The sequence below is a fragment of the Gossypium raimondii genome, chromosome 13 (assembly GCF_025698545.1).
Source record: "Gossypium raimondii isolate GPD5lz chromosome 13, ASM2569854v1, whole genome shotgun sequence".
NCBI lineage: Eukaryota > Viridiplantae > Streptophyta > Magnoliopsida > Malvales > Malvaceae > Gossypium > Gossypium raimondii.
The window spans coordinates 30,060,401-30,084,981 of record NC_068577.1 but is presented as its reverse complement, the minus strand read 5'-3'; the positions used below and the strand labels follow the sequence as shown (position 1 = coordinate 30,084,981).

General features: G+C 34.0%; 1 protein-coding gene across 3 annotated transcripts; it reads right to left on the bottom strand.

Moving 5' to 3' along the window:
• Nucleotides 1-1,465: 1,465 nt before the first annotated feature.
• LOC105784045 (glucosidase 2 subunit beta) lies at nucleotides 1,466-22,946 on the bottom strand. 3 transcript variants are annotated; one of them, XM_052626160.1, is made up of 16 exons: nucleotides 22,700-22,929; nucleotides 22,493-22,606; nucleotides 21,987-22,082; nucleotides 21,401-21,640; nucleotides 20,874-21,055; nucleotides 20,411-20,542; nucleotides 20,215-20,323; nucleotides 20,023-20,127; nucleotides 19,826-19,927; nucleotides 19,659-19,716; nucleotides 19,488-19,556; nucleotides 3,340-3,427; nucleotides 3,043-3,104; nucleotides 2,470-2,521; nucleotides 2,264-2,384; nucleotides 1,466-1,728 (listed from the first exon to the last, which is right to left on the bottom strand). In XM_052626160.1, exons 1-15 carry the CDS (start codon nucleotides 22,806-22,808, stop codon nucleotides 2,322-2,324), a joined length of 1,581 nt encoding a protein of 526 aa, XP_052482120.1. In that variant the 5' UTR covers nucleotides 22,809-22,929; the 3' UTR covers nucleotides 1,466-1,728; nucleotides 2,264-2,321. The 3 variants fall into 3 exon arrangements, with proteins under 3 accessions (XP_052482120.1, XP_052482122.1, XP_052482121.1); XM_052626162.1 differs by lacking the exon at nucleotides 22,700-22,929 and having other exon boundaries at nucleotides 21,401-21,645; nucleotides 22,493-22,510; XM_052626161.1 differs by lacking the exons at nucleotides 1,466-1,728; nucleotides 2,264-2,384; nucleotides 2,470-2,521; nucleotides 3,043-3,104; nucleotides 3,340-3,427 and adding an exon at nucleotides 12,869-13,218 and having other exon boundaries at nucleotides 22,700-22,946.
• Nucleotides 22,947-24,581: the final 1,635 nt, after the last annotated feature.

Sequence of the window (24,581 nt, the reverse complement as noted above, 5' to 3'; positions counted from 1 at the left end):
TTGCTCAAAAAAAATTCAATTTCGAATTCACTCACCTTCTAGAGTTAATGGATGTGTTTTCTTCATCACCAAGCAAAAATAATGAAATTTTAAAATTGTCATTATATTTATTGATATTTACCTTTTTTAATTATTTATTTTACCATTGTAAGAGTATTATAGTAAATTTATTACTATGCTTTAACTTAATATTAAATATATCATTTTTTTTGTTTTTAACCTCGCCACCAAATTTTGTTATTTTCAATTTTAAATTTGAATAACTTTGAAGACAAAATTTAATCAAATTAATATTTTAATATTCTGTTTTAATAGTTAATAATAAATAAGTTATTATAATATAAAAAGTAAATAACTTTATATTTAATAAAAACTTAATTCTTTCTTTATTATTTGTTTTTCTAAAATTTTATCATCTTTATTTCATTGAGTAAAACCTTTTATATTAATTTATTGTTATAATTAAAAAATATTTGGAAGATTTTTTATTTAAATTTTGTCTTCAAGTCATCTGAAATCAATATTCAACGGTAAAATATAAGTAAAATCATTAAAGTTGATGCTAAAATTCTTAAAATTAAAAGCAGTTACAAAATTCAATAGTAAAGTAGTCAAATTGTCTATGATTTTAAAGTAGAATGACAAATATAATACGATGTGAATTATGTATAAATACTTAAACTAATAATTAGAATATATCTAAACTTTAAATTAGAATAAATTTAAATAATAAGATTTAAACTAAAATAAAATTTAAATTGAGAACTGACATATACATAATTACATATAATAAGACTTAAATATGAATACTCAAAATTCCAAAACCTTAAAACTTCATTAATAAAATATTAATTGAGACAAAATATAATGAAAATTTTCTATATTAATCTTTAATATGGCAATAAATTTAAATTGACTAGATTAGTTGTCTATACATTGATGATTGTTCAGTTATTTTAGATTTTTTATCACATTTAATATATTATTTTGGGAAAATATTTGTTACATTGGTAGTGAAATTTTAGAGGATAAGTGTATAATAAAATATTTTAAAAATAAATGTTTTTTTAAAAAAGAGACGTGATAACTTTTTAAGCCTAATTGTGTAATAAAAAATACATTACATGTACCGAAAGTTTGGCATGGTCCTCCATTAGAATACTAAGATATGCTTATGGGAAGTGGTTTTCATTTTTAAAATCTTTTTGCAATTGCCCCAAAGGCATCAAAATCTTGTTTGGTCTTTCTCATCAAAAGGAAATCAACTTTATTCCAAATAATAATAATAATAATTGTTTATGAAATTTATTGCATAATTGTATGTTTTGATATATTCAAGTAACATTATGGTGTGACTTGTTATTAACCTGGAGTGCTGAAAAACTGGTGAAATGATGCAGATGAAGGTACCAAAGGTTCGTTGTTCTGCAAATCTCAAATCTGGCAGGCGTGCAATTGAAGCATAATCATAAATAAATAAATAAATAGATAGATGGAACGTTATGTCCCCCATATTGATGTATCACTTGCTTCTTATGTCCCAAGAAAATGGTTTTGAGCCAGTAAGTACCAGAAACAATACAGGCATTCATGTAGTGGATTCACCATTCCTTTAAAATAAAGACAAGACACCATGTCTCCATCCTGAAAAAATGAAAACATGCTCTACACTGTTTTCTAGGATATTCTGATTTTCTCTTAACCTGTTATCTTCATCTTCTTTCTCTGCTGCAAAAGAAATACAATAAATGGTAAAGACTTTGTCTTCCACAAAACAAGTATTTGGAGCTAAGCTAGGGAAAAACCAAGAAATAGAAAGCCATTCTAACCATTGTCTGTTTCAACTTCCACTCCATCCAATTTTGATTAGGTAATAATTAAGTATATTGGGTGTGGTTTGATTTCCAATTTCTTAATTAAAAAATCATAATTATTCCAACTCAATGGTATTTTATTTTTTATGATTTTTTTTTCTAATTTTAAAAGTATTTTATATCTAAATGAATGAAATTTTTTTAAAATACAATATCAACGTACTTCTTAGGGAAAAAAAAAATAGATGAACCGGTCAAAACCAGTGATTAAGAAAACAAGATAGAAGATACTGCACATTAACAGTATTTTTTCCTAAATCAAACCAAACCATTATTACTACAGCTATTTACGTAAGTTTGTTCATAGACAGATATCAGTTGGCTATGATTTATATTCAAAAACATAACACAATAAGATAACCAACCAAGGAAGATGCTTAGAGCTTTACCATTGAAAGAATCGATGCTGTAAGAATACTGAGGATGATATAAGTAGATGTCAGCAAGTTAAAGCTCATCGTGACTCCGTGGTTTTTCTTGGTTCATTGATTCTAGTTTCTGTTTGAATTCCTGCCAAATCCAACATTCTTATAGAAGATGCAGAATAAAAGCAAAAGGAAAATTGAAAAGGGCTTCATGTACCAATAGCGATTACCTCAAGTTTTTCATCTAGGCAGAGTAGAGGGGTATACATGAAAGCAGCATATCTGCCATGAAGGAGGGTTAGATGGCATAGTTTTTGAGTGCATGCACATGTGCGAGTAGATGTGTATGTGTGCATAGGAGTTTAATCAAGCTGAGCCGAGCTCAGACAGTAAGAAACTTGTGCTTGACCCAAAAATAAAGGCTCCAAACTTGGCTTGAACTTGACTAAGTTTCAATTTTAGAGCTCGAGTTTGATTCGAGATAAAGATCACACTATACGACCTTACTCGATTAGGCTTGTTTACCTAGTAACATATGAACTCAATTATTTATGCTTGAGCTCGAATTGAAATTTTCAATTTTAATTAAAAATAAAATACATATATTAACAGTAAAGAAGCTCAATCTACTGGAGTCAAGCTTTTTTTTTTTTTTTCCTGAATTACTAGAGTCAACCATTAAAATACTTAGAATTCGGTTTGCTCAATAACTAAGCGTGAAAAGAAAACAATTGAGCTGAGTTAAAGTTTATTTTCAAGCAAAACCGGAGTAGAGGAATGGAGAATGGGAGGGAAGGATATACTCGCAGCGACTTGGTTCATCCACACCAGTTAGTTCTGTTTTTAGTCCACACCTTAGCTTCACCTGTAAAAAAGTAAGGATCAATGCTAAGAATTTTTCATATAAAAGGAAAGCTTCTCAGCGACAAGCCATTTAGCCAGCCAGGAGCATCCGTTTTGATTATATCTCATCAGATCTTTTGCTTGACAAGGAAGAAAACCATCATTCACAACTCTGTTCTTTACGATCACAATCCAGTATTAACCATCAAGATAGCTAAATGGCACCAAATGGAGGAACATCATTATATAATTAATACCTTCAAACTTCTATCAGGTCCATTCCAGCATCCCTCTCCATTTGTGAACAACATCAGTCTATAAGAATTCCCAAACTTCTCCCAGATCCTACAGTGAGACGGAAAGATTAAATTAAAAAAAAAAAGCATCCCTTGAGAAGGAAAGACATCAACCAGACAAACTGAAAAATTCTCAAGCATTCAGGCCTTTCCTCATAGGTTGCTGTGCCTTAAAATCAAAATTCATATTGAAGATGCAAGTAAATCAACCAATCTGCTCCCAGTTCCATCACGTTCTCTTCTCAAACTGTCTTATTTTGAATTTTATTGTATAAAACATCTATCTGCCTCTATTAGTTTGTGATTAAAGGTCAAAATGATATATTTGAAGCACAACTCTACCATATCTCTATTAAGGAATATTGAAAAACTGTTGGTAGTTAGATTTGTTAGTAGCAGTTGGAATTAGTTAAGTCAGTTAATAGCATGGTTTGTATGGTCATGTGTTGTATAAATACGTTACTCTGAAGATTGAAAGATATACAAGTTCAGTTTCTCTTCTTGACTTCTTGGTATTCTTTGCAAACTCAAACATGGTATCTGAGCTAAGGTTTTTTTGTTGATTAGGTAGTTTGTGTGCATGGCTCCAGAAGTTCATACTGGAAATGAAGGGTTTCAACATCCGTCGTCGTCAGAAGGAGTGGATGAGGAGGTTGCTGCAAACCAAGTGGTCAGGAAGATTCAACAGTTCCCCCAACACAGTACTATCAACCTCAATGAGACCAATTATCTTCTTTAGAAGCAAAGGGTTATGCTCATTCTTGAACTGTTTCACAGTTCATAGTCAATGAAGAAGGTTAGTTAATTGAGAATCCTGAATTCTTTTTGCATAACCAACAAGATAAATTGCTAGCCTCGTGGTTGTTGTCCACGATAAGTGATGATCTTCTTGTCTATTTGACTAATGCTAGTACAAGTTTTGAAGTATGGTCTACCATTGAGAAGAGATATTCTACTCGATCGAGTGTTAGAATTTCAAGTCTTAAACACATGTTGTACTCACAGAAGAAAGGACAGTAGTCCATCAAAGAGTATTTGCTTAAAATCAAAAGTACGTGTGATGTCTTGACTGTTGCAGGTAGTTTGGTAACAGCTCAAGAACAAGTTAGTATTATTCTTGCAAGATTACCCATTGAGTATGAGTCTATTAGAGTAGTAGCCTTAGCTATTTCAGTTTCTCTTGAACTTCTTGCTGACTGTGAGACACGACAACTTGACTTTATAGCGTCCATACCGTTGCAAGCGAATATAGTTCAAAAGTTGTCTGGTTCATAAAATCAATCCAAGAACGCTGAATCCCACGAGGGATCTACTAGGAACTACAATCCGGGTTACAAGAACTTGAGTCGAGGTGGAAAAAGCTATTATCGAGGAAGATTTAGAGGAGGTAGGTCCTTTCATGGTTGTCCTTGAAAGCTTTCAAGAGAGCATTTAATAAAACTATTTGCATTTTATTAACTAAAAAATTGAACTTAAATAGAGAAAAGAGTCATAACCTAATTAGGAAAATAATTTTCTTATTCTAATTAACTACTAAAATATAAGGAAAAATAGAATATCTCAAATGATTTATTCTAAGATTTATCTACCTAAATAAATTTAAAATATATATCCAAAATATGGGTTTCACATATTTTAACAGCCTCCCTCGAGTTGGTGCATATATATCAATCATGCCCAACTTGCTTACAAGAAAATCAAAACTTGTCTTAAAGAGCCCTTTGGTGAGTATTTTAGCAATATGTTGTTTTGAAAGAACAAACGGCATGTACACTTGGCCTTCTTCAGTCTTCTCCTTGATAAAGTGTCTATCAATCTCAACATGTTTAGTTCTGTCATGTTGGACTGAGTTGTGAGCAATACTAATGGTAGCTCTGCTATCACAGTACAACTTCATTGGTGAAGTTATTGGTTTCCTTAACTATTCTATAATTCTTTTTAACCACATCATTTTACAAATTCCTTAAGCCATTGATCTAAACTCAGCCTCTGCACTACTACTTGCTACAACACTTTATTTTTTGCTTGGCCAAGTCACAAGGTTTCCTCAAACAAATGTACAATATCTTGATGTAGATATTATGTAACATCCTCAAAACCCCATTGGTCGTAAATAATATGAGATAAAATTTTAGTGAAATAAGGTATTAGATCAAAGAAAATGAAAGTTGCAAGATATCAAAAGAGAGTTAAATCAAGAAGCATGACATGATGTATAATTAATTTCTCGATAAAATGAGAAAATGATATAAAGATGATAAAAAGAATATTGAAGAGTATTAAAATAAAAATAAAATAAATAATAATAATAATTAAGAAGTAGGTTTTAGTATATTGATTTAAAGTAAGGACTAAATCATAAATATGTGAAAAGTTTTTGGCTCAAGTGTAAATATTCAAAATTTAGGGATCAAATTGTAAAAATAAGAAAGTTTAAAGACCAATAATCCAATTTAATATTATATGGAATTGACATGCAGGGACTAAATTGAATAGGTGAAGAATTATGAGGACTAAATCATAATTTTACCAAATTAAATGATGATTAAATGATGAAATTTTAAAAAATCATAAAGGGAAAAATGATCAATTAGAAAGAGAGAGAACTCTAGAAGGCAATAATGAGGTTGGAGATATTTTGATGATATTTTATAATTATTTAATTAGATAAATATTACTTTATTAATATTTTAATAAGATATTTTACTAATATTTTATTATAAATAGCTAGTATAAAAGGAGAGGAAGATGAAAAAGAAGAAAAAGAGAGAGGATCCTCCCATCTTTCCAACATGAGTGAGGGGGAGAGAAGAAGAAAACTTTGTCGTCTTTACAATTTGGTCCTTCCACTAAAAATCTACCATTTCAACCAAGAATTTCAAAAAAAGTTCATAATCACCAAGAGAGAAAAGTGATAAGGAGATTATGGAGAACAAGAAAATCACCTTGGATTCAAGAAAATGGAAGTTGGAGGAGAGATAAAATTAATTTAAAGATTGAAATCAATAGGACAAGGTAATAACATTAAGATTTCAATATATTTTTAAGTTTGATATTATTGAAAAAGTATAAAAATGATGTTAAAGTAGAGTTTTCTTATATAAGATTTTATGTTCTTCATATGTTAGTGAAGGGAAATAAGAGGAAGTGATGGGAAATATTGTAGAGAAAGGAAAGGAGGGTGTTATAACCTTGGTAATCAACATTTTACACTAAAATAGTTTTGGACAACAGCAGTAGTCTAACTTTGAAAATTCACAAAAAAATGTAAAAATTGAATTAGAAGTTAAATGAAGTATGAAATTAAATCCTATTGAGTCTAGTTTTACATAGAAGAATCGGTGTAAGCAAAAGAAATTCATATTATGAGATATATGAATTTTTTTTGAGACAAGGTCAGATTGATTTTGGGTTCCCCTGTTCTGACTTTGGAAAATCATAAAAATGGTAAAAAATAATTAGGAGTTTAAATTTATATTTTTAATTCTTAATGAGTCTATTTTAAAGAGTAACAAACTGAAATATCATCTAAACCCCGTACTAAGAGATAATTAATTTTAGTAAAGAAAGGTCAAGATGTCAAACAATGAGAACATGGATAAATTTGAAGATTTTACTGTACTTATTGGCTAAATTATAAATTTTGAAACTTTTATGGTAAAAAGATATTTGAGTCTAATTTAAAAAAAATCAAGCGGATCTTAATTAGAATTCTGTATCTCAAGATATAAATAATTTAGTAACTATAACTCAAGTGGACAGTTTGATATGAACACATGAGTAAATAGTGGAATTATCGATAATGTTACATATAAGCATGTTATATACTAAAAGCTAAAGATTCTAACAAATATATACATAAATGATGTGAAATGGAGAGGAAGATGAGGAAAATATATGAATATATATATAGTAGATGAATTTGAAATGTTTTAAAATGGTTGTAGGTGATGAAATGATTGATACATATGAGTATGTTTAAACGAATTGATAACATAATAAGTGAATAATTGTTAATTGATGTGAATTCTTTGTTAAAATTTTATGAAGAATTAAATTGATTGGCATAATTTAGAAATAAATATGAAATATACATAAAGTGGATAAACTAATTTTGCAAGTGTAAGTCCCCCAATGGTCTTATTTGTAAAATTTTAATATTTGTGTTAATTTTATAAACTTTGTTATATTTAATTGAATATCATGTTTTTATGAGGACTTGAGATAGAAATAGATGTAAGTGAATGATATGTAAAATGAAGTGGTGATTACGAAATTTGAATACGGTTCAGGTAATGATATAAAATAAATAAATAAAAATAAAGCGTGAAACTTGTAGGAAATGGAGACGACGTCACGACGACAAGTTCGCCATGTCACGATGTGGAAACCCCAGTGTTGTGACGACAGTTCAAAATTTTTTATGAACTTTACAATTTGGCCTTTAATCAATTGTGGATGTTTTAATGAGCTCCTTTAACTCATAATTAGTTCTATCGTAAATTCAATCATTATTAAATTAGTTAATGATCTACATTAATTAAATAATAAGATAAATTGATCTAAAATTTTTAGTAATTGCTTTGGCAAAGAATGTGACATCCTGATGCCTTGACTCGGCGATCGGGTCTGGTATGGGGGTGTTACATGTTCTATCTGTTATTGAGTCTGCCCAACCTGCATTTGTATAACCTTCAATTCCTCTTTGTTCAGATTTTTTGAAGAATAAACCCTTTCCAGGTGAACTCTTCAAGTATCTTAGAATCCGAAACACTGCCTTTTCATGTTCCTCCATTGGGGAGTGCATGAATTGACTCACTAAGCTCACTGTAAAAGCTATGTCTGGCCTTGTATGTGATAAGTAAATTAACTTACCAACTAATCTTTGTTACTGCCCTTTATCAACTAATCAACCTTCTCTATTTCTGAATTTTACATTTGGATCAATTGGTGTGTCAACTAGGCGACAACCACTCATCTCAACCTCTTTTAAAAGATCAAACACATATTTTTTTTGAGAGACCACAAGACCCTTATTTGATCGAGCAACTTCCATTTCAAGAAAGTATTTCAAAGGACCCAAGTCTTTGATCTCAAACTCCAATGCTAGATGCTCGTTGAGACGCCTTATTTTATCGACATCATCTCCTGTAAGAATGATATCATCGACATAAACTATAATAACTGCTATTCTACCTCTTTGTGAGTGTCGATAGAACATTGTGTGATCAGTTTGCCCTTATGAGTAACCTTGTTTTTTAACAACTTGAGTGAACCGTTCAAACCAAGCTCGAGGAGATTGCTTTAGACCATACAAAAAATTCTTGAGCTTACATACTCGAGTTCCAAATTTTTCTTCAAAACCTAGAAGAGGATCCATGTAAACTTCTTCTTCAAGTTTCCCATTTAGGAAAACATTCTTCACATCTAACTACTGTAAAGATCAATCAAGATTAACAGTAATTGATAAAAGAACTCTAACAGAATTTAATTTGGCTACTAGAGCAAATGTTTCAAGATAATCTAACCCGTATGTTTGAGTGTACCCTTTAGCCACCAGCCAGGCTTTATATTTATCTAAAGATCCATCCGGTTTGAATTTGGTTGTGAACACCTATTTACGGCCCACTATTTTTTCCCTACAGGTAATTCCACTATTTCTTATGTACCTATTTTTTCAAGAGCGCGCATCTCTTCTAAAATGGCCTCCTTTCACTCAGGAACTTGTAAAGCATATTTCACATTTTTGGGTATTTTTACAATATCGAGACACGAAATAAAGGTTGAGAATGTCGAAGACAAGGCTTTATAGGATACAGAGTTAGACATGAGATATTTGACAACATTTTTATCACCTTTTCTTTTAGCAATTGGAATATCTAAATAAAAAAATTCATTGGCTGAATTATGAGCTTTACCTAAACTTTTGACAAGATCTTGCGGGTCAGATTCTTGGTGATGAATCTGGTGGATTCCACTTTCTTGATTTCGGTCTCTTCTTGAGTAAACAATTAACTCCTTTGTTTGTTCTTTATTCTCATGATCAGACTCTACACTTTCATACTCATTTTTATTAACAACATTATCATAATTAATTTCTGTGTTAATCATAAATTCGCCTTCCCCATTATTAGAATCCCGATGTTGTATATTCCTAGTCTTTTTTTGATCAATTATAGAATCTTCCTTACTATAATTCCCTCCCTGAAGATTAGAATCAAAATAAGATTGCGTTTCAAAAAATGTGACATCCATGGTAACAATAATCTTCTTATCAATTGGATCATAACATTTGTAATCCTTTTTATTAGAAGCATAGCCAACAAAGATGCATTTTTTTGCTCTAGGATCTAGTTTACCTTAGTTGTGAAGATGAACAAAAACACTACACCCAAAAACTCGGAGGGATAAATCTGTGATCAATTTAGAGTTAGGAAAGTTATCTTTAAAGAGACAAAAAAGAGTTCTATAGTTTAAAGTTTTGCTAGGCATTCTATTAATAAGATATGTAGCTGTTAGCAAGACTTCACCTCAAAGATGACGTGGTACCTGGCTAGTGAACATCGAGGCTCTAGTTACTTCTAAATGATGTCTGTTTTTTCTTTCTGCAATCCTATTTTGTTGTGGTGTATTTGTACAAGAGTTTTGGTGGACTATTCCAGGTTTGGCTAAGAAAATACCTAATTGGTCACTAAAAAATTCCCCACCATTGTCACTTCTAAATACTTTTATTTTCACACCAAATTGTATTTTCACCATAGCATAAAAAGACTGGTTTAACTTCAGACTTATCTTTTAATAAAAACACCTAATAGGTACGAGTATGATCATTAATAAACGTGACAAACCAACATTTTCTTAAAAAAGTTGAGACTCTTGAAGGTCCTCAGACATCACTATGAATTAACGAAAAAGGTTTGGAAGCTTTATATTTTTGAGGTGGAAAGAATGGTCGATGATGTTTAGCCAATTCACAGTGATATGAAGGATTTTTTTTTAAATAAATCAGGTAACAAATATCTTAAATAGTAAAAATTAGGATGTTCAAGCCTAAAATGCCAAATCATAAACCTTATCAAAACTAGAAACAACACTTAAACATAAAGTAGTTGTTGGTTGACTTAGATGGTCGTAGTCAAGAAAGTAAATTCAACCAGATTCTTTAGCATTGCTAATCATCCTTCCTGATACCATGTCTTGAAATTTACACATAGAGGAATAAAATATAACATGACAATTGGAGAACTAAAATAATTTACTGACCGATATGAGATTACAAGCTAGATTTGGCACATGTAAAACATCATGTAAAACCAAGAAAGACAAAATTTTAACTATGCCTTTCCCGGCTATTACCGAGAACGACCCATCTACTACTTTGATCTTTTTGTTTCCTGCACAAGGTGTGTAAGTTGAAAAAAGAAAATGATTACTAGTCATGTGATCACTAGCTCCAGAATCAACGATCTACGTGTTTGTTTTACAAGGCTTGACATAAAAAAATAGAAAAATTAGTACCTGATTGGGCAAAGGAGGAAGAATGATTATTGGAGTTAGGAACAGAAGAATTCATCCAAAACTATGGTGATTGAAAAAGCTTGTGTAGATGCTCTAATTATTCCTTAGTGAATGAAGACCCTTCTAGAGAACTTTGGCCCTCATAATTTTCATTAGTTGTTTGGAAAGCTCTGCTATCCCATGATTATGAACCACGACCATTGTCACTCTATTTTTTTCATTGGTCAATTTTTCATGGAACTTTCAACATGTTTCTCGAGTGTGCCAATATTTTTTACAGTGATCGCACCAAGGTTTTTTTTTCTTTTTTCACTATCATCATTATTCTTATTAGTTACAAGAGCAGAATTATCATCATTAGCTTGAAACCCTGGCCTTAACATTCATTTTCTCCTTGTCTCTTCTTTTCTAACCACAGAAAAAATCTCATGGAGTCTTGGAAGTTATTTTTTCTTCTAAGCTCCGAGATCTCACTTCATCAAATTCTTTATTTAAACCAGCTAGAAACAGATAAGCTTGTTTATTCTCTTCTTTTATCATAGCTTTTACACCATATCCAGGACACTCTCATTCATCATTATAACACTGATTTAGTTCTTGCCAGAGAGACATCATCTTGTTATAATAAAAAGTAACTTCCTTTTTCCCTTGTCTAGCTTTTCAGAGTTTTATTTTCAACTCAAATATCTGTGAAATGTTTTCTAAATCTGAATAAGTGTCTTCCATAGTGTCCCAAACATCTTTAACAGTCGGGAGAAAAAGAAAATGTTTACCTATGAATACTTCCATGGAATTAATAAGCCACAAAATTATCATAGAATTTTCTAACCTCCACTTGCTCATCTTTGGATCGCCTACTTGTGGTTGCTTGACTTATCCAATTAAATGACCTAGCTTGTGGTGCCCATCAATTGCTAAATTTACAAACTACGACCATTCTAGATAATTCTTGCCATTCAGCTTGTGAGATGTCAACCGAAAAGAAAGTTAAGACGCCTCTATCCCTTGAGCCATTGTACTCTCGATAGTTGTTTCAACGGTAGAACTTTCTTCCTCTATTTGATTACTAGATCTCTTATATCCAGTGAAGGTTTTTTTTTAACCATGATGTTACTAGAGATTTAACCTAACTCTAATACCATAAAAGTTTTCAAGGAAGCATTTAATAAATTTGTTCTGTATTTTATTAACTAAAGAACTGAACTTAAATAAAGAAAAGAGTCATAACCTAATTAGGAAAATAATTCTCTTATTCTAATAAACTACTAAAAGATAAAATAAAATATTCTTAGAATATCTTAAATGATTTATTCTAAGATTTATCTACCTAAATAAATTTAAAATATATACCCAAAATATATGGGTTTCACATATTTCAATAGTCCACAATGCCAACTTTGTGGTAGGATTGGTCATGTTGTTCAACGGTGTTACTACCGATTTAATGAGAATTTTTTTGGTGTGTGTGATTTCGATCAAGGGAAACAAATGCAAGTTAATTATCATCAGTTTGGGAGTAAATCTTCTAATCATTGTTGTGATCAACATATGTAAGCACAAGTGGTTTATGGTCAAAAATCTGTTCAACAAAATTGGCGTCCTTCCGTTCGTGACAAATTTCAACGAGGCTATCATCTTCAAGCAGGATCAGCTTCCCTAGACTGTTCTTTAGTTTTCTACCAAATCTGCTAATCAAGTTTGGTACCCAAATTCTAGGGCTACGAGCAATGTGACTAGTGACCTTTCTAATTTTGAAGGTGCAGCTGCATATACAGGTATTGGTTAGTTAGTTATGAGAAATGGTGTTTGTGTACCAATTGCTAATATCAGGTCTTCTTCTCTTCATCTGGAAAGAATTTTACAGCTAAAAAACGCACATGTTCCCTATATCTGTAAAAATTTGCTCTTTGTTGCTAAAGATAATCATGTGTTTTTCGAATTTCATCATTTTCATTGTTTTGTGAAAGATTTACAGATAGGGGCGGTTTTACTAATGGGCCACATTCATAAAGGATTGTATAGGTTCACTGCTTCTCCATATCACAGTCTTGGTGCAGCTTCTTCAGTTAAGGTTTCAACTCAGAGACAGTAAGAGAATCATGCTCAACTCAAAGCCTCATCTAAAGCCTCAACTATTGTTGACTTGGGGGCAAAATCACTAGTGTCACGGGCTAAACCTTTCGTCTCGCAATCCGTGCGGCATTAGGTGATCCATTTACTCCAAACTTGCCTAAGTCAGTCTTTACGCCCAAAAGTGAGGATTTTTTTAGAACTCCTTCAAGGCTCCAATTTGTATAGCGGAAGCGATTGTGCCAAAAGAAGCTACAAGTGAACAACAGTAAGCCAAAGAAAAAATGCACACAAAGTGTTTGAGTAAATGCTCAAAGAATTCTATTACTCTTAAGAATTCAGCTTATAATGGATGAGTACAAATGAGGGGAAACTCTTAATTTATAGTTGAGCTCCCCCAAAGTCGACGGTCAAGATACATTTACATCGACGAATGAGATTAACCATATTCTGTGATTTTAGGGATTTACAAGATATGTCATATCAAATCTAATCTAATCTTTACAAGATATGATTCCCTCTATCGTCTAAGATTAGTTACCAAAATTAGCCTAAGTTGCCATGTCTTCATTATCGGGCCAACCAGGTTTCAATCTGACAGGCTTCTCCAACAGTTCTTTGAATCGGGCCAGTTCTCATGGGCTAAATGTTCCCCATCTAATCGATAGACCTCCATGGGGCGCATCTTGTGCCATGGTTACGGACTTTGCACTTTGGCCCGTGACATTCTCCCCCACCTATTCTCGCAATACCCTCATTGCGACTTCTGAATGACACTAACTTGATTCACCTTGGAACTTCCTCGTTGCCTTGGCTTTTTCTCGACTTGTCTTGTGATCGGGGTTTCCCTTGCTTCAGAACCTTTGCCTCGACTTTCGTCGCCTCTTAACTTGAACCGTTGCACTCGTTGGTACATCCAGTTGACAATAAGTATCCGCTCTAATTTGCCCCAATTTTGACTTGTTCTCACTAAAATCCCTTGAATTCTCACATCTTCGCTTTGTACCACCTATAGTCCCTTTGCCTCCTTGCTTATGAACTTTGAAAGGACCCATACGATCTTGCCAAGACAAGAAGTCAGAATTCAAAACACTATCAGAGTGTTTGCAATGTACCCTACTCGCAGAATTTACTCGTCTTGACTGTCTTTGCATCGCTCCTTTTCTCTCAAAGACCGATGCACAAACCACATTTCCCAAAGGTGTCGGCTCCACAGTCGAATCTACAGGCTTCATATCGATCTTTTGCGCTACTAACACTTCTGAAGGGGCTTTCGTAGCATTCCGTTCTAACGAGTTAATGTTTCTCCCATACAAAACATTTACAACTAATTGGATTGACGATAACACCTTGGTCTCAACCTTCATATCTCGGTGCACCGGTACAACAATTTTTGTTGACGGACTGGTGGCAATATGGATTTGATCGGCCCATGGTTGCAGAGTTGCCTGAATCCTGTCAAGGAAGTTTAAACCAAGCACATAATCGTAATAATCTAATTGGATTACCTTGAATTTTTCCTTGCTCTTCCATTCGCCAATTTGTAGTTCCACATCACGAACTACTCCCACAGTTAGGGATTTCTCGGAAGTTGCTACCTTGATATTCTTATTCGATTTTCTAATCGACAGACCAAGCTTCTTCGCAGCCTTTTCCTATATGAATAAGTCTAATGCTCTTGTATCAATAAGAGCACTCCGCTTCTGACCCGCAATGTTGATGTACACAAACATCAACCCTTTTTCACCATTCCTCTACTTAGGAATGAGCACCATCGAATTGAGCCTCGATATCTTCCCCTCAATAGGCTTCGCCTCTTCCTTCAACTTATCTTTCTTCTTGATCGCTGAAATCATCAATTTATTCAGACATTTTCGCGCCATGTGCGGTCCTTGACAAAGGAAGCATTTTATTCTTTCTCTTGTCCCTTGGGTTGTTGGATCCCCGCTTCGCATCTCATGGTTTCCCATTGCTACTTGTGCTATCGGTACTGTTGCCATCATCGCTATGTCCCTCTTCATCTTCTTTATGGTTTCTCTCACCATTGCCCTTTCTATTGGGATTAGACGACTCGAACTTGTCTTTCGTTGGACCAAGCTCAACAAAGGACTCTGCTTCGACCATGGCTACAGTAAGTTCGGTGATTCCTTGCCTACGCAACTCATGCTTTGCACACGGCTTTAACCCATCCTCGAACCTTAACAGCATCATCTTCGATGCCTATTGCTCGGAAGTATTGCTTCATTTCTTACAAGAAGTTGTCCACATCCCTTGTGGATCGTGCACCCTTAAACTTCTCTGGTTTGGGAACGTCCATTGCTTGTTTCTTCGGCCTTGAAGATAACATCATATTACTCATAGCGGCTTTGCAAATCGTGAGCTCCCCCTTAAGCTCCTCCATTTCTTTCTTCATGGCTAACACCATATTCTCGAGATTTTCATCCCTCTCTGCCAGCTTTTTCGCAGTGGACTCGACTAATTCATTCATCTATTCCACATTGACATCGAGAGAATCCAACATAAAATCTCTGAGTTGCTCTTCCATTGAGTCCAACCCATCCATGCATCCCTCGACCAATTCAAACGCCTCTTTCATGTTCTCTACGAATTCCTCGAGATTAACCACTCGATTTTCCAAAACTATCAGTATGTCCCTCGAGCGACTTGCTTTTCTAGCCCTCCCACGGGTCTCCATTGGCTCACTTTGACCAACAACTTTTTTCGACATCCCAACGGTGCCTTCGAACCAATAACTCGGATATCACTTGGTTCAAACCTACAGCTTGGATAGCACTTGTCACGGGGCTAGACCTTTCGTCTCGCAATCCGTGCAGCCTTAGGCGATCCGTTTGCTCTAAACTCGCCTAAGTCAGCCTTTACGCCCAAAAGTGAGGATTCTTTTAGAACTCCTCCAAGGCACCAATTTGTATAGCGAAAGCGATTGTGCCAAAAGAAGCTACAAGTGAACAACAGAAAGCCAAAGAAAGAATACACACAAAGTGTTTAAGTAAATGCTCAAAGAATTCTATTACTCTTAAGAATTCAGCTTACAATTGATGAGTACAAATAAAGGGGAGACTCTCTATTTATAGTTGAGCTCTCCAAAATCGACGTTCAAGATGCATTTACACCGACGGACGAGATTAACCATATCCCTTGATTTTAGGGATTTAAAAGATATGCCATATCAAATCTACTCTAATCTTTACAAGATATGATTCCCTCTATCTTCTAAGATTAGTTACCAAAATTAGCATAAGTTGCCATGTCTTCATTATCGGGCCAACTAGGCTTCAATCTGACAGGCTTCTCCAACAATTCTATGAATCGGGCCAGTTCTCGTGGGCTAAATATTCCCCATCTAATCGATAGACCTCCATGGAGCGCATCTTGTGCCATGGTCACGGGCTTTTCACTTTGGCTCGTGACACTAGGCCATCCTTGCAATAAAATCCTCTATCAAGTGTTATAGAGTTGTCAAGTTCCTATAGCAGCAACTCAACTTCCTATTGTTTGTTCTGCTTGTCAGTTAGGAAAGTCTCACAAGCTTTCGTTTACTGCTTCTACGACTATATATGATTTTCCTTTTAAGTTAGTTGTGTCAGACTTATGTGGTCCTGCCCATGTGTCATCAGAGGGGTGTTTGTATTATATTTCCTTTCTTGATGCTTATAGTCGATATACCTGGATTTAACTACTAAAGGAAAAGTCGGAGGCTGTTGAAAAAATTGTTTAAGTACAATTTAATTCCAAGATCAAGATGTTCCAAAGTGATTGGGGAGGCGGATTTAGATCTTTCTTTCCACTTATTCAGCAGTCTGGTATTTAGCACAGACTTACTTGTCCTTATACTTCAAATCAAATCGACATGGTCGAGAGAAAGCATAGACACATTACTGAAATCGATCTTACATTGCTTGCTCAAGTTTCCTTACCAATGCATTTATGGACACATGCATTTCTCAGTGCGGTATACTTGATCAATAGGTTGCCTACTCCAGTGTTGCACGAAAAATCTCCACATGAGCTACTCTACAATTCTAAACCCGAGTATCTGCATCTAAGGACTTTTGGATGTTATTGTTATCCTTGTCTAAGACCTTATAACAAAAACAAACTTCAATTTCGATCCAAGCCCTGTGTTTTCCTTGGTCATAGTGCTCTTCACAAAGGCTATATGTGCCTTGATTAATCAAGTAGAATTTTTATTTCCAAACATGTAGTGTTTGGTGAAACTGGTTTTCCATTTGCTTCAAAATAAGTTCTGTTTTTTTCAGCAATCAAATTATGATCGAGAGTCATCTTCTCAGCTTTCTCAACAAGCACCTATTCCTATTATTGTTTCTCAACCTCAAGGCTCTATTTCTTCCAAGGTAGCTCCTCATTTATCTGCTTGTGCAACTTCTTCATCATCACCTACAGAAAATGAGCCTCATGTGAAACTTGGTCTAGCTTCTACTGCTTTTCCCAGATTTGAGTCTGCTCTCTTGGAACTTGGCCAGTTGATGATGTAAGACTTGAGACTGGTATTTTGGACCCCAGTACAGGCATAAGGGTCTATTTCACCTAAATCTCCTTCTATATCTAATGCCCATCCTATGGTCACTCGATCCAAAAGTGGAATTTTCAAACCAAAAGCCTTCTTAGCTAGATTGTTTGGTAAGGAACCACAGATCATTGAGGAAGCCTTTGCTAGTCCTAAATGGACTAAGGCTACCCAACAGGAGTATGATGCTCTTTTAAAGAACAACACTTAGGAGCTAGTTCCATTACCTTCCCATAGAAGAGCAGTTGGGTGTAAGTGGATCTTCAAGCCCAAGAAAAATGCCGATGACACCATTGTTAGATACAAGGGTAGATTGGTAGTCAAAGGATATCTTCAAGAAGCTAGAGTTGATTTCCAAGAATCGTTTAGCCTTGTAGTCAAGCCTACTACTATCAATATTATACTCACTCTTGCAGTTACCTATGGATGGCAACTTCGGCAAGTCGATATCAACAACGTTTTTTCTAAATGGTGAGCTTTGTGAGGAAATTTATACGAGTCAACCTCCCGATTTTGAGATTTATGGTGATAGTCAACCTTTGGTTTGCAACCTAAAGAAAGATCTATATGGCCTTAAACCGGCTTCTAAAGCTTGGTTTCACAAACTTAGAGTATTTAGAGATCAGTGGCTTTATTCTCTCTAAAGTTGATGCTTCATTGTTCATCAAGGTTTCTGGTGCATTGATCATGTATGTGCTCGTGTATATGGATGACATCATAGTCACTAGAAATCAGTCAGTTGAAATGGATGTTTTTGTTAAGTCATTGAATCAACAATTCTCTTTGAAAGATTTAGGGAAGCTGCATTACTTTCTTGGCATTGAGGTTTCCTATAACTTGTCTGGTTTATTTTTAAACCATAGGAAGTATATTAAGGACTTGCTAACAAAGTGTAACATGGAGTGTTCAAAAGCCTCTTCTACTCTTATGGTTACTACATGTAACTTATCAGTTCACTATGGTAGTCCAATTGAGAATAATTCTGATTATCGAAGCATTGTTGGTGCTATTCAATATATAGTCATTGCTCGACCTGATATTGTCTTTGCTATTAACAAAGTGTGTCAATTTATGCATAGGCCATTGGACCAGCATTTCAAGGCTATTAAAAGGATCTTGAGATATTTGCAAGGCACTTTTGATTATGGCATAATTTTTAAAGCTGCACCTCATGTCTCTCTGGTAGGTTATTCTGATGCTAACTCGGGTACAGATTTGGATGACAGAAGATCCACAACTGGATTTTGTGTGTTTTTAGGCAAAAATCTTGTAGCATGGGGTTCCAAGAAACACCAGGTTGTTTCTCGTTCCACTGCAAAAGCAGAGTTTCGGGGCTTAGCTCAGGTTACAGCTGAGATCATTTGGCTTGAGTCTCTACTCGCCGAATTACATGTTTTTCTTGCTAGAAAGTCTACTGTTTGGTGTGATAGCTCAGGAGTAGTTGCAGTATTGCAAATCCTGTACAACATTCTAAGTTCAAGCATGTTGAACTCGATTTGTTCTTTGTCAGGGAGAAGGTTGCCACTGGCAAACTGATAGTTGGTCATATTCCAGGACAAGATCAAGTGGCTAACATACTCAACAAGCCTTTATCCACACTATTCTTTTGTAAGTTCAGACATGGCCTGAGTGTTGTTAGTCAGTTTGAACAACAAAGTCACCAAGTCCAACTTTTGTCTTGTTAAGGAAGTTCTACGATGGGTGAATATTAAGGAATATTGAAAAAAATTTGGTAGTTAGATTTGTTAGTAGCAGTTGCAATTAGTTAAGTCAGTTAATAGCATGGTTTGTATGGTCATGTGTTGTATAAATACGATACTCTGAAGACTGAAAGATATACAGGTTTAGTTTCTTTCTTGACTTCTTGGTATTCTTTGCAAACTCAAACAATCTCTAACACAGGAAAACTCCATATAATACACCTAATGATTGGCACTTATGGAAGCAATTATGAAAAGGAAAAGGAAACGCTTACCCCAGTTGGGTTTCACTGCTGCCATCCTCTTGTGTTGCATTTCTAAATGGACAAACTTTGTAGACATACCTAAAACCGAAAATGTTCATTGCCCAAATCAACAAAAGTGAGAGAGTAAGAATATTATAATACCAAGCATTAACAAAAGTACAAGGTAAGTTTTGTTCTTACTTGTCCTGCTTCAATTCAAAGCAGCGATCATAGAATAAATAGAATTCGTTCTGCTTTCCTGGAGTTCATAAGCAAAATTCAACAATGCAGAGAAAAAGTACCAATACTATCCTTGTATAACTTTTACTATATAGTTCGAAGTCGCCAAAATACATTTTTTCACTTACCAAAATCAAATTTTAACTTTTCTGTCAAACTTGAAATCCTCGACTCTAGATCAGATAATTTCGCAGTATAGTGATTATATTCCTTCCGAATCTTATTTGCATCTACAGAAACACAAAATATGAGACATAATAAACTTAATGTGATTATGAATTCTTTATAGAACAACGAATATTGGCAACCATAACTTCGTGCTTACCTAGATTAGCGACAGGGATTGAAAAGAAGTTAACAGACTGAAGGAAATTCTGAGCAGTTTCCTGTATCTTATCCAACCAAGATTTACCGCTTGGAGTTGCTATATCTAAAGATATCATCAAAAAAAGGTTTAAAGATTTACATATTACAGTGCAAGTTATTCTTTTCGCAACTGCTTCAGAAGAGCTAAAACCTGATGAGTTTTTAAGATCTTGCACCCCAATCTTGTATTGGGCGGTACTAGAACGACCAGCATTATCTGCTACAGACTCTTCATATTCAGCATCTGGTCCCCCTTCCTCCTGATTCATTTGAATATGTTTATTCAACTGTAAAGCGTTATCATTAATATGTTCATCATATGCACACTCTTAGCCTCTGTTGCTCACCTGGTCATTTTTCACTGGATCGGTCTCCTCAACTTGTTCCCCACTCTTTTTCCCTGTCCAGCGTGATTCAACGAGGCGACCAAGTTCTTCTCTTGACAATCCTTCAGAACTTTCATGCTCATCTTTTTCATTCTGAAACCAATAGATTCTTAAGCAGCAATGGTCAATATTCTCAAAGAAGTTATTTCCCTACTGTAAATAAAGCAGATTGAAACATGGAAAGACCCAATTGTTTGTCTATGTTTAAGTGTGTTAGATTTGCTAAGCGACATAAGATGTTACAATTTAAATAACAAGATCATATTTTCACTCCTCCAAGTGTTAATAGTATCCGGTGTTCAATCGATGGTGCAGCCTGTGATAAACTGAAAGAGGATGGGAAAATATGAAACACATAATTGAAAATGAAAACAAAAATAGGCAGCAGATGGTACGCATTAAATTGACTTGCTTTATATTTAACCTGATCTGATAGAGATTCACCAGCTTGCCCCTGTTTTTCAACATCTGATGCTTTCATGGGTTCTATTTGGCTGTCAACATTCTTATCGGGTCCACTCTCTTCGTTTTCAACTTTCTCATTCCGAGCTTCTCTCATCTTATCATCTTTCTCTTGGGGCTCCTGCTCCAACTTCCGAACTTGCCCTTCATGTATAATGTCGGGAATGAAATCAAATAAACAAGAGATATAGCAAAGACATAAATTATGTCCCTTAGCAAAATTGTACTATTTACATCTCAATCTATGAAACAAAAATGACACCCAACAAATCTTCTTCGAGATAGATGCACAATTTTATATTAATTGTTTACTTCTATAATATTAAATTCATCTAAGTAATTAAAACAGGAATTTAGAAAATAAAACATTAGGTAGAAAGCCACATAAATTTTGGCAGTAACCATGATAATAGTGATTAAACTTTCTGAACATTGCAAATTATGAACAATAAATAATAAATTGACAGAACAAACAAATAGGAGTCATACCTTCAAGCTGATGAACAACCTTTTCTACAACTTCCCGTTCATTTTTCAACCCTGACAATTCGGCTTTGTCTCTAGCAATTGCTCGTTTTGCCAGTCCAATCTCTACTTTTCGTAAAATAACCCCTTCTTGATACACTTCAATCTTTCTCTTCAAGCTTTCCATGGCTACTTTGCCAGCCTCGTGGCATGTATAAGGGCATTTGACTTTACCATCATACTCATCACTCCCATCACAACAATCTGCTCTTTTTATCCATATAACAAAATGATCAATATGATAACTAAATAACAAAAAGATCATAATGCACTCGCACAATGCTATGTTACTCAAAGCTTGGGTGTGAGTTTGGATACAGATATGTGGCCGACAAAGGTATGTTCAACTTTTTCCAAGTTTTTCCATGTATTTGAAGGATCATATCTTCATATGATGCAATGTCAAATATGGGTAGCTCAAGAAAAATGAAGAGCCAGATCAACGTAAGCACAATGTACGAAAAATATACTTTCATCAAGTTTCTAAAGAGGCAAACACCAATTTAAACAGATGATCCAAAAATTATAGATTACCGCAAACAAATCATACCACAAATACCATCATTGACTCTGGAGGAATACTGGAAAGACGGAGCATGGCCAATATTCTTACAGTAGAACTTGCCTAGTGGACAAGCTGATGTTCCTGAAACAAACATATTAAGAAATTAAAGAAAGTGAAGACACATCATAGCAGAGGAAAAACAAGTAAATTAAACATCAACAAGACATCCAAGTTCCTTAACATGTTCCATTTGTTACTTCAAATAAATCAAAACCCCCCCAAAAGTGTCTAAAACAATACAAAAACCCTGAAATTCTCTACATAAGTACGATTTTATACCCAAATAAACCATTATCTTAAACCCAATAAAAAGAAGTGCAAATTAAAGATTAAACCTTATTTGGACGTAATAAAGTATAATACTGGACAGAAAATGATAAAATCTATCACTTTTTGTGGTTAATTTAGAATTAGAAAATCAATCAAACCATCGATAAAATAACAAATCGGTCAAGAAAAGACAAAGAAAATCAAGCGAGGGAGAGAGATACCTGGCTCATCAGTGCCATCTGGGCAGTCGCAGAAATCATCATTAAGTTGGGCTTTAGTAAACTTCTTTGATCCATTCTTACATTTTATTATCTCTCTTTTGAAGTAATCTTCGTCTGTTTGTTTTTTTTATCGTAGAGGAAACAAATGATGGAGTTTCCAAGCCAAAAAGGATGAAAGTTGAAAGAGAAAGAAAGATAAGAGTGTACCTTGAGGAGGAATTCCAATGAAGGAATTGGAAGGAATAGAAGAAGATGATTCACGGGATGAAATTATTAAGATAAAAGAAAGATACATCAAAGAAAGCCTCTGTTTCATTTTATTTTTCGAAGAAGGGATTCAAGCTTGAACTTTGTTAATGCATGGATTATTTTACGTGAAAGTTATAAAGTTTCAGTTGATCTGAAGCAATTAAAATAAGAAACAGACGGAGAAAACTGAAGACTTCAAGGGAGGATTCGGAAAATGTTAGTTGTGCCGCCCGCCCGACCCACCTCGGGTTGGGCTTCAATATGGATCTCTTATCTTCCCGTTCGCCCAACTAAATAACAATATAAATTTATATTTAAATATCTTATTTAAGGACTGAAATTAAATTATAATTTTAATGATAGTAAAATGTAATTTTATTATTTTTATATTTTATACCTTTATAATTTTTAAAGAATTAAATCAAATTTTTATTATTTTTAGGGAAGTTAAATACAATTTTATTTTTATTAATTTAAAATTTAAAAACTTAAATAAAAATTTCTATTTTAAGAGGCCCAAACCTGCCGACCCGCTAATTGCACCCCTGTCTTATTATATTTTAAACAATAAAATGAGCAGAAAACCATGTCAAATTTATGGACTTTAAAACTTTTAGAATTAAACTCATCCAATCTGCTAACACTTTTAGTTAAAGCTATTGTAAATGTTTATATTTTTTGATACATTGTACATATTGATATAAATTTTAACAAACTAATATTTATATTTATATTTATTTTAATTTTTAATATTTTAATATTATTATATTTAAATTATTTTATCGTATTAAATCCTATATTTATATTATCAATTTTCTTAGAAAGAGTTAATTGCACCAAACATCCCCAAATTATGACCCTCATTCTAAATTGCTCCCAAAACTTTAAAATGTTCTACTTACATCTTCAAATTATTGATCTTATATCAATCATATCCTTTCATTATTGAAACTGTTATTCAACCATATAAAATCTTATGTGTCATTTAATGGTTAAATTAACGGTTTCAATAATGAAAGAACATGACTGATATAACCTCGGTAGTTTGAGTATGTAATTAAAATATTTTGAAGTTTGAAGGCCAATTTAGAATAAGGGTCATAGTTTAAAGAAGTAACTAAATGGGGTAAATGATTAAGAAGAACTAAAGAAAACCCTCATTATATAGTGTTATACCCCTACCTCGATGGGGGCACATGGCAACACGAAAACCAACCAGAAAGACCCGTGAGCAACCCTCCACCTTGTACAGTCTACATGGTCAGTAAGTGACCGACCATCCTTCCTAAAGAAAGAATCGTCCATCCTTAACCACCCAGTCGAGTCCTCTGTTAAGCCATCTATTATTAATGGATGCACTCTCTTCAAGAGGGAACTACTCAGAAACCATCACCTTTCTTATAAATACCCCTAAAGCACAACATAGAAAGGGGTTCTCTCCTTATAATAAAGCCTAAAAAGTCAAGCCATCATCCTCTCCCCTCGATTCTCTTTTCCACTCTCCTACTTTTTCAACTCTCAGCCCTAGCGTGGGTGAATTGTCCTTCCTCGTCCTCCACTTTTTCCAACCTCATTGATATCCTATATCAACAATGATGCGGTGAGCATAGATTGAATTCGCTTGTTCCAACCAAGAACAGAACAGTTCTATCTCCATCATTCATTTTCCCCTTTTTTTTGTTGTATACTTCATTCCCTGCATTTTTTATTCTGATTTTCATTTGTTGGTTTTTATAGTTTCTCCCTACGAATGCTTTCTTTGAGATCTTTCATAACGATCAACAAGTTCATGCATGGTTGGGTCATGTATGTTGTTTGATTTCTTATTTAATAGTGTTGT

Bases quoted from the DNA above. Each gene is read 5' to 3' on its own strand.
- LOC105784045 (XM_052626160.1), bottom strand. From the start codon at position 22,808: ATGAAACAGAGGCTTTCTTTGATGTATCTTTCTTTTATCTTAATAATT. The intron at 19,928-20,022 runs GTAAGCACGAAG...GTGTTTCTGTAG, and splicing joins AATCCCTGTCGCTAATCTAG to ATGCAAATAAGATTCGGAAG. The intron at 3,428-19,487 runs GTAAGCGTTTCC...GTCTCACTGTAG, and splicing joins AGCAGTGAAACCCAACTGGG to GATCTGGGAGAAGTTTGGGA.